General features: G+C 49.3%; 1 protein-coding gene across 1 annotated transcript in view; it reads right to left on the minus strand.

Moving 5' to 3' along the window:
• The window catches only part of CEACAM18 (carcinoembryonic antigen related cell adhesion molecule 18), a 9,341-nt gene extending 7,221 nt beyond the window's left edge, over positions 1-2,120 (minus strand). Inside the window, exons 1-2 of the mRNA XM_006106831.1 lie at positions 2,069-2,120; positions 585-935 (exon numbers count right to left, since the gene is read on the minus strand). Of these exons, the coding sequence (XP_006106893.1) occupies positions 585-935; positions 2,069-2,120 (403 nt within the window). The remainder of the gene's footprint in view (positions 1-584; positions 936-2,068) is intronic.
• Between the last annotated feature and the right edge of the window lie 8,400 nt (positions 2,121-10,520).

Consider the following 10,520-nt stretch of genomic DNA (forward strand, 5'->3'; position numbering starts at 1 on the left):
GCCCAACGTCTTTGCAATGAGCCAACTAGTTAGGGCCCACACCGGATTCATGACACAGAATCTGTGCAATAAAAAAAAAAAAAAAAAATGGAGTTGTTGCCCTTAGCTAGTTTGGGCTCAGTGGATAGAGTGTTGGCCTGCGGACTGAAGGATCCCGGGTTCCGATCCCAGTCAAGGGCACGTGCCCAGGTTGTGGGCTCGATCCTCAGTGTGGGCCTTGTAGGAGGCAGCCGATCAGTGAGTCTCTCTCATCATTGATGTTTCTATCTCTCCTTCTCCCTTCCTCTCTGAAATCAATAAAAAAAATATTTTTAAAAAATGGGGTGGTTCTTTTTTTTAGCTGCTAAGCCGGTGGCTATTTGTTGCGCTGCTCTACTCACAGATAACTAACTGACAATGAAACTCCGTGAAGGCAGTGAGTGGCCCATCTTGGGGGGAGAAGCTAAGCTACCATCTGCCAAGGCCCCCGGGGTCGTCCGGAGGTGGGTGGGAGACTTGGGCGGTAAGACCTCCAAGGCACCCCACTCCCAAAGCCACCAGGTCCAACTCTCGGGTTCAGGGAGTGGGGTGACCTGTCAACTCACCGTGAATCTCCAGCCAGCCGGTTGCTCTTTGGGTCTCGTTGCCGAGGTCCACCCTCACCGTGTAGCTCCCCGTGTCGTTTAACAGGGAGTCCTTGATCACCAGGTGGCCTTTCACGGTCACGTTCTCCCGGCTGCTGTACATGGGCCCAGGCTGCCAGGCCTGGGAGGGAGGTTGGTAGCTGACAATCATCGAGTCTGCACTGTCACTTGCACCCCGGTGCCAGCTGTATTCCTGCACACCCTCGGGGACATTCTGCAGTTCCAGGAGGGCCTCATATCCCTCAATCCCTAGGGATGAGATGATGGAGATTTGGCCAGAGGCCTGGCAGATCCCCCATGCCAGCAGACTTGCTGAGGAAGAGAGAGGGGGTGGGGAGAGAATAATTTATATCATCCAGGTCATGACCCACAGACACCCTGTCCTCTCCTCTTCATCCACTCAGCCTCCACCCTGGTCCCTTCTTTCCTCCTCGTCTTCCAGGCTGGACTCTTCCTTGGGACACTTGCAAGTGTCCTCCAATCCATCCTCACACGGCAGTTCTGCAGATCCTTATAAAGGCCCAGTTGTGGCCTTGCTCTCTCCCTCTGCTCAGATACTTACCATGGCTCCCAGTGCTCTCTCGTGATGAAGTTCAAACTCAGAGTGGCTTTTGGGACACCCTGAGAGAGAGCTGGTCTTTCGGACTCATTGAGACTCCTTTCCCATCCCATCTATCCCACCCCATGCCCTCGCTCATTCATTCATTCATTCATTCATTCATCAGAAGCCATAACATCCCTCCACACCGTGTGTCCTAGTCATACACACAGCCCTCTTGACCCACCGCCCTCTCTCCTGACCGGGCTTTCACATGAGCTGTTCCCCATTTCTGGCCCACTGGTCCCCACTTCCTCTTTGCTGACTGACTTCTACACATCCCTCCACTCTCAGCGCTGATGTCGCCTCCTCCCCAGCCTGGGTCTGATGGCCCCTGGGTGCTGCCCCAGCCTCCTGGGTCCCCCTCCTCCCGTCCCCACCACTCTGGGTTAAGGGGATAGGGTGGCCGATGGGCACCTGGCCCTGGAAGTGAGCCCCGGGAGGGTGGTCTGGGTCACCACTGCAGCCCCAGTCCCCCTGAGCACGGGGCAGAACCCAGAGGGAGTCCTTGGCAGTCTTGGATAAAAGTCCCCCAAGACTTTGATTTAGTGTCTAAATCACTAGTTGTGAGCCCGAAGCCTTGGTTCTATGGAGGAGGCAGAGATACTTGAGGCCTCAGCTCCAGGCCTCCAGGTGAGGGGTTGGGAAGGGGCCCAGTTGGAGAGGTGGAGGAGGGGGTCAGGAAGATGGGGCACCCAGGGGAAAGTTCTGTGTGTGTGTGTGTGTGTGTGTGTGTGTGTGTTGGGGGGGGCTGTATATCCAGGTATGTGAGCTCATGAAAGTCCTGGCGAGGGCCCCGTCCCCCTCACCTCCCCCATCCAGCCCTGCCAGGTCCGCTTTCTCTTACCCACAAGGACCAGTTCCCTCCAGGGGCTGCGTCTAGGTCTGGAAAGGTGCATGAGCGCCCGTGGGTCCTCCCGGTGGAGGGATCTCTCCAGAGACTGGGATCCGCCTCTGCTGCGCCAGCACCCACCCGTGTCTCGGGTCTAGAGCTGCCGTGTGTCCATCGCCCTCCCGCCTCCAGGGTTGGACTCTGCACCGCGGGTGGGAGGGGCTGGGCAGGAGGGCCTCCGGGGAGCTAGTCATTATCTTTATGACTTTGTGTTGCCTTTATTGACTTATTTATTTATTATGTATTCACACTATTCTGTCCCGGTTACAAAAACAAAACAAAATAAAACAATAACCACCAACTCACTTTTATGAAAACTTGAAGATACCAAACAACAGAACAAGGACAAGACGCTGGACTTTTTTTTTTTAACGTGTCTTGTCGCATTCAGCTGAAACACACACACACACACACACACACACACACACACGCATAAACAAGACAGTGTTAAGGCAGCCATTGATTTCTCTATCATATAAGGACTCTAGTGGGGAGCAGCCCCCGGGGAGTTTGGGAGCTTTGTGATAACAAGGAACCCAGGCTCCTTCAGTGTTGTTGCTCTGCATCCCTGTGGCTCCCACCTCCTGATCCAACATGGTTGCTCGAGCTCCACCAGCACTTTCACGTGCCAGACAGGAGGAGGAAGGGGTGGGTATGAGTCCCCTGAAGGGTCCCTTTCTGAGAAGGGCTCACAACAGTTCTGTGTATATCCATTGGCCACAATGTTGTCATGCGGCCACACTTACCTGCAGGGGAAGCTGAAGAATGCAGCCTTGTAGCTGGGCTCCCCCGTATCTAGCTTCCTTATTACTAAGGAAAAAGGGGGGGGCACTGGGAGGAGATGAGCCACCTCTGCCACACAGAGCAGCTGAGTGGCTCTATTTGGCAACACCCAACATGGAGCATCTCTGTCTATCAGACAGAGCTTGGTGCCAAGTCATGGCAGGAAAATGTCCCCCATCCCCCCTCGTATCCAGACTGTACTGGCCTCTGATGGCAGGTCCACTTACCCAGGACCAAGATGGCAGAGCTGGTTTTATTCATAGCCCATGGCATGAATCTGAGTGGGTTTTTTTTGTTTGTTTGTTTTTATTGATTTTTTACAGAGAGGAAGGGAGAGGGATAGAGAGTTAGAAACATCGATGAGAGAGAAACATCAATCAGCTGCCTTCTGCACACCCCTTACTGGGGATGTGCCTGCAACCAACGCACACGTCCTTGACTGGAATCGAACCTGAGACCCTTCAGTCTGCAGACTGACACTCTATCCACTGAGCCAAACTGGTCAGGGCGAATCTGAGTGTTTAATGCAATGAGACCCTCATGAGGCCCGTGCCCTTAGGAGGTGACTGCAGGCTTGGAACATCCCTCAGGCTCCAGAGACTCACACTTATTCGCTCAAGCAGACCCCAGAGCTGGACATGGCCCACCCATCCTGGGTCCCCCACAACTTGGAACACCTGAAACTCTGTCTCTTCAGTCAATGGTGGGCTTCCTATGTCATCAGTCCCTGAACATCCCTAAGCTGAGAAGCCTGATGCATGTTGGGAAGTGATTCCTGTCACCATGCAGACACTATTTTCTTTCATCTGGTTTTTGTCTAAAGTGATTTTTTAAATTATTTTTGAGAGAGAGAGAGAGAGAGAGAGAGAGAGAGAGAGAGAGAGAAACACGTCGATTTGTAGTTCCACTTAGTTATGCATTCATTGGTTGCTTTTTGTATGTGCCATGACCGGAGATTAAACTGCAACCTTGGTGTATCAGTACGATGCTCTGAGCAGCTGAGCTACCCAGACAGGGCTCAGTTGGCCTTTTTCTCTTGATTTTTTTCCTTTGACTCAAACTGGCCTCACCTAGCACCCTGACTCACTCACACACCTCCCTCGGGACAATAACCTTCTAGTCAGCATTCAGGAGTCTTAGAAACAAGGTCTTGAGTCTACTGACGATTGAGACACAGAGTTCAATCAAGCTAAACATAATAGCTTGGCCTCGGTTGAGTTTTAGCTCCGGACTCAGGAAAGCAGAAGGATCCCACAGAACATATCCTTTCAAAATTGGACAGAACAACTCCATGACTGATGCCAGGACCAGATGCAATGAGATCCATTATCCCTCCCCTAGCACCAACCAATCCGTAGAGACTATGACCCTAACTCTATTAGTCACCATGATGAATGATATTTCCCCCTATATAATCCATCCCCTGGAAGCCATTGGGAAGCCAGGTCTTTGAGCATGAGCCACCTCTGAATGCAGGCATGGTGCCATCTCCTTAATAAGTCTTCACTTTCTTGGCTGAAAACTCCTTATTGGCCCTTGATTTGCACAGGAAAATGGGCCCCTGCCATCCGGTAAGATTCTCTCCAGAAAGACGTGTCCATAGTGCATGTGGTAGCTCCCCTCAGCCATCTCTAAGGCTCACCTGGGGCAGGTGACAGCCTGGGGAACAGCTTCATGGAGCCCTTCATCTCCTTCTGGAGCTGCCTGGCACTAGTCTCACTCAGCTTATTAATGACCAATGTTGTGCCTGGACCGGCCCTCGTGGTTCTTATTATGATTACAAGATACCCTCTGCAATAAGCATCAGGAAACCTTGAGAAAATAAAGGTTTATTGCTTATCGGCCCTGGAAATTACACAGCATAATTGGGGCCACACAGCAAAGTCACAGGAGGGGAGGGAAGGAGAGAGAGAAAGAGAGAGGTTTCTTTTTATTGGTGAATTTAAAACATAGGGCATGCCCTAACCGGTTTGGCTCAGTGGATAGAGCGTCGGTCTGCAGACTGAAAGGTCCCAGGTTTGATTCTGGTCAACCTTGGTTGAGGGCACATCCCCAGTAGGAAGTGTGCAGGAGGCAGCTGGTCGATGTTTCTCTCTCATTGATGTTTCTAACTCTCTATCCCTCTCCCTTCCTCTCTGTAAAAAATCAATAAAATATATATTTTTTTAAAAAACATAGGGCAGGGATTTAAAGCACCAGAAGAGAAAGAAAGAAAAAAAAAACACAAGTAGCCTAAATGGTCAGTTATTGAAATGAACCAAGATCTGTAAAGCAACGGAGCCTGGCCAGGTAACTCAGGTGGTTAGCGCACTGTCCCGATATGACAAGGTGGCAGGTTTGATCCTTAGTCAGAACACATACAAGAATGAACCGATGAATGCACAAATAAGTGGAACAACAAATCAATGATTCTTTCTATCTCTCTCTCAAAATCAATCAATACATTTTAAAAAAGAGGGGGCCTCATGGAGAGAAGAGGCTGGGGTCTTATCTAGTCGTGTGGCTGGCAATGTGTTTTTTCCAGAAAGCCATCTTTGATGTGAATGCCTTGGCCACCAAAGCTGGAGCCAGGCACTTGCATTAGAGAGAGAAAGAGAGAGGGAGAGAGAGAGAGAGAGAGAGAGAGAGAGAGAACGGAACTGTCAGAGCTTACAGTACCAGAGCCCTGCTTTGTTCCTTCTTATCAACAGAGAAAAACGTCACGGCCCCTCCCAGGGCAAGGTACTGCCCAGCACAGCCGGAATGTACCCTCATAAAACAGGCCCTCCTCCCTGCTTATCAGGCCTGGAGACCACAAGGAATGCTCACCTGGGATCTCTATGGACCTGTAAACCTCGTGGGACCATGACAACCAACAGACCCGTCTTTGTGCCCCTCCCGACAAACCCCACCACCCCATGCATCAGGCCACCAGGGGGAGCCCTGGAGCTGTGAACCAAAGCAGCCCTGATCTTGGTCTAAAGACTCATGTGTGCCATAGATGGGGTAAGAGGCGGGCACCCCATCAGAGAAGAAGAAAGTGGGGATGGAAAATAATAATTATAGTAACAATAGCATTGTTAATAATAACATCTAAAGGGGTGTCCCAAAATTCACGCAAGATTTGAGTTTTGTGTGAGCATTAACAATAACAACAACAAAAAAATAAAAGCCTAATTTTACCTGGTTTATTGAATCAGATTCTAATACCTGTTTCCCTTTGATTTCAATCCCTTCAATTTGATAAGTATTACCAAGTACCAGTTATGGCCCAGGAGCAGGGACAATGAAGACCAATGAAGACCACGGCTTTGCGTATGTGCCAGCAAAGCCGTGGAGGCCATTTCCCAATGTGCTATTCCATACATAACCCTATATTGTATACTTTATGAATCAATAAAAAATTTACAATTTTTTAAATTATAAACCTGTGTTTTCTATTAAAATTACTTCTTGCGTGAATTTTGGGACACCCTTTATACATATAAAAGCCTAAGCGACAATTATGACCAGATGACCTGATGACTGGATGGTAACTATGATGTGCACTGACCACCAGGGACAGACGCTCAATGCACAGGATCAGGCTCCCTCCTGTCTGGATCGGATCTGCGGGGATCGGGCCGAAACTGGCTATCTGACATCCCCCGAGGGATCCTGGATTGCGAGAGGGCGCAGGCCAGGCCGAGGGACCCACTGGTGCACGAATCTGTGCACCGGGCCTCTAGTTAATAACAATTTCCTATTTATCGCTCCTGTGTAGCCAGAATGTACATCTTGAGAAAGGTTTGCCTCTGAGTGACGGTGGAAGGAGGCGTCAGGAAGCAGTGCGTGGTGAAATAGGATGGGTTGCAAGAGATGGACTGAGGGAGGAGACAGGTGCGATGATCCCAGTAATTCTCTGGGTGAGCAGCAGAGGGCGCCCTCACCAGGGCAGGGAACATGGAGACGGATGCAGGGACACAGGTGGGCGTCCTGGGCCCGTGCAGCCTGCACTCGCTCCACCTTCCAGAGGAGCGTTACCTGATCGCTGCAGGCCTCAGTGTCCTCATTTGAAAAGTGGACATCACAGCTCCTACTTTTATGAAATGGAGAACAAAAACCCAGCTGAATAAAAGTCAGCAACAACAGCCTGGCTGGCGTGGCTCAGCGGTTGAGTGTCGACCTATGATTCCCAATCAGGTCACATGCCTGGGTTGCAGGCTCCATCCCCAGTGTGGGGTGTGCAGAAGGCAGCCAATTAATGATTCTCTCTCATCATTGATGTTTCTCTCTCTCTCTCTCCCTTCCTCTCTGAAATCAATAAAAAGATATTTTTTAAAACCCAGCAGCAGCGACAACAAGAACACACACACACACACACACACACACACACACACACACACGAGAAAATTTGTGTTTCTATCATATTAGAAACCAGCTTCATCCAAAGCTAAGTCAGATTAGGGCCTGAATTTTATGTTTTAAATAAGAGGCAGAGAGATATAAGATAGGAGCCCCAGATCTGGTGGACAAGTCAGTAATTACCCCAATCCACAATTTGTCCCTCTCTCTATTTTTTCTTTGTGGGTTTGGGGATTTGGAGTGTATAGTTAAAAACATATGTTTCAGAAACAGGAAGATAAGATTCAAATCCCGGCTCCAGCACGCTAGAAAACGAGATCGTAAAATATCTCAATGTGACAGTCTACTATTAGAAGTGTCAACGTAAGAACACCCAAACCTATAGAGAATTATAAAAATATATTTTTATTGATTTTCAGAGAGAGAGAGAGGAAGGGAGACGGAGAGGGAGATAGAAACATTGATGAGAGAGAGACATTAATCGGTTGCCTCCTGCACATCCTCTACTAAGGATCCAGCCCAAAGTCCTGGCCAGAAATTGAACTGGGGACCTCTTGGTTCATGGATTGATGCTCACCCACTGAGTCACACTGGCCGGGCAAGTTTTTTCTTTTAATGTCACCATTTATTCCTTTTTATATTGTGTATCCATTAACAAATGGTTGCTTTAAGACATTTGTCTTTTTTAAAAAAAATCCTCACCCGAGAATATGTTTTTATTGATTTGAGAGGAGAGGGAGGGAGAGGGAGAGGGAGAGGGAGAGGGAGAGGGAGAGGGAGAGGGAGAGGGAGAGGGAGAGAGAGAGAGAGAGAGAGAGAGAGAGAGAGACATCAATGTGAGAGAGAAATAATGATCGGTTGTCTCCATACTTGCCCCGATGTGGGATGGAATCTGCAACCGAGGTATGTGTCCTGACCTGGAATCAAGCCCACAACCTTTTGTTGTACAAGACGAGGCTCTAACCAACTGAGCCACTCCGCCAGGGCAATACTTTTGTCCTTTAACTTTTATACAAAAATTAAAAGTGATAACGAGGTCTCAGTCAACAATGGACAGCACATATGACGGTGGTTTACCAGATGGCTGAGGCTGCACCATCGAGGTCTGTGTAAGGGTGTGCTGTGATGTCCGCACGGTGACAAAGTCATGGGGGACACAGTGCTCGGAACCTGTGAAGCAGCACGTGACTGCATTTAACATCCCGTCCTCTCAGCTTGAAGAACTCTCTTAAGCATTTCCTGTCAAGCATTATGCTAAACGGAATAAGCCAGTCACAGAAGGACAAATGCTTCGTGATTCCACTTGTTTGAAGTATCTAAGATACTCAGGCTCATAGGAGCAGAGGATAGAGTGGGGGCTGCCCGGGCCTGGAGGGAGGAGAAGTGGTGAGTGTGTGTTCAACAGGTATAAAGTGTCAGTTATGCAAGATGTATAACTACTGGAGACTGCTGTACAACGAGTGCCTGCATCATGCACTTAAAATTTTTGTTAAGAAAGTAGATCTCACATTAAAGTTTCTTTCTATTTAGTTATGAAGTTTTTTAAATGTATTTTTTATTGATTTCAGAGAGGAAGGGAGAGTGAGGGAGAGGTAGAAACAACCATGATGAGAGAGAATCATTGATCAGTTGCCTCTTGCACACACCCCTCTGGGGATGGAGCCCAAAACCTGGGCCTGTGCCCTGGCTGGAAATCGAACCGGGATCTCCTGGTTCATAGGTCGACGCTCAACCACGGATCCCTGCCAGCTGGGCTATTTATTAAGTTTTTTTTAGAGAAAGAGGGAGGGAGAGAGAGAGAGAGAGGGAGAGAGAGAGAGATAGAGAGAGATCAATTTCTTGTTCCACTTATTTACACATTCATTGGTTGCTTCTTGTATGTGTCCTGACTGGGGATCGAACCCACAGCTTTGGTGTATGGGGAAGACGCTCTCACCTACTGAGCTACCGGCCAGGCCTTACATTTTCTTACGACAAACAAACAAAGCTCCACAAAACACGAGACAGGGAAACACTGAGAAGTGATAGATATATTTCATACCTTGATTATGGTCATGGTTTCAACAGGTATATGCATATGTCCAAACACATCAAATTGCATGCATTAAATAGGTGCCATTTTTTTGGTCTACCAACTGTACCTCAATAAATCTATTTTAAAAAGTAGAGACACATTTGTGAACCTCATTATCGCTCCTACAGTGGAAAACAGATCATTACTCTGGACCTCAGTGGGTGGTCCTAAAGCTCAAAGTGGCTTTTGTAGATAAAATAGTTAGAAGAGTTATTAATCGATGCTAAATATTCACACTAACTGGCTTCAAGCAATTAGTTGGACCCTCTCCAGCTGATGACAGAAGTCTCCGTTGACCTTTCCCCTGATTCCAATGGCTGGTTGAAGAGGACCAGAGCTGGAAGGGCCATTGCTGCCACCTGGTGGCAGAAACATGAATTTCTGCCTCTGCAGGTTCCCACAGGAAGGTGGTCACTGCAGGCAAGAACACAGTCACCTCTTTGGCTGAGCTGAGGTTTTGCAGGAGGTTCTAATGTGGTTTGCTGGGCATTGGATGGGAGGTGGTCGCAAAGTAGGGTGTCAGGAACCTCTGGGGAGGGAGGGAGGCGGGAAGGGAGGGAGAGAGAAAAGAAGTGAGAGGAGCGGAGAGAGGGAGGGAGAGGGAGGGAGAGGGGAGGGGGAAAGAGAGGGGGAGAGAGGGGGAGAGGGAAAGAGAGAAGGGGAAGAGAAGAGGGGCTAGAGGGAGAGAGAAGGGAAGGGAGGGGGAGGAGGAGAGTGAGAAAAAGCGGGGAGAAGGAGAGGGGGGGTGGTTTCCCTGGTGCTACTGGGAAGCTGTAACTAAGCTTACTGCACACCAACACCAACCCATATCCTGCGCATTCTTACCAGACACAACATGACCTCTAGGTGACCCCGGGTGGCTCAGGACGCACAGTTGCAGGCTGCTGGGGCCTGTGAAAAGCTAGAGAAACAGCCACAGAGACCAACCTGGACCAGAGGAGGTGCTGCCTGAAGCAAATGCGGGAGGCCAGGTGCAGAGGAAAACCGCACTGTGCCTTAGAAGGGGCGTTCCCAGCAACCTTCAAGCCCTCACCCAGCCCCGCCCACATGTGCTAGTGGAGAGAGGATGGCCAGGGGCCAAGGTGATGAGTGCATTTTGAGTGCTAAATGCCCAGGTAATTAGGGGCACCGCTTGTGGCTTCATAGAAACCCGTATTTCCATCCTCTTTCTCCACTTTATTTCTCTCTCCCTTTATTTCAGAGAGGAAAGGAGAGGGAGAGAGAAAT

The sequence above is a fragment of the Myotis lucifugus genome, unplaced genomic scaffold (genome assembly GCF_000147115.1).
Source record: "Myotis lucifugus unplaced genomic scaffold, Myoluc2.0 scaffold_924, whole genome shotgun sequence".
Taxonomy (NCBI): domain Eukaryota; kingdom Metazoa; phylum Chordata; class Mammalia; order Chiroptera; family Vespertilionidae; genus Myotis; species Myotis lucifugus.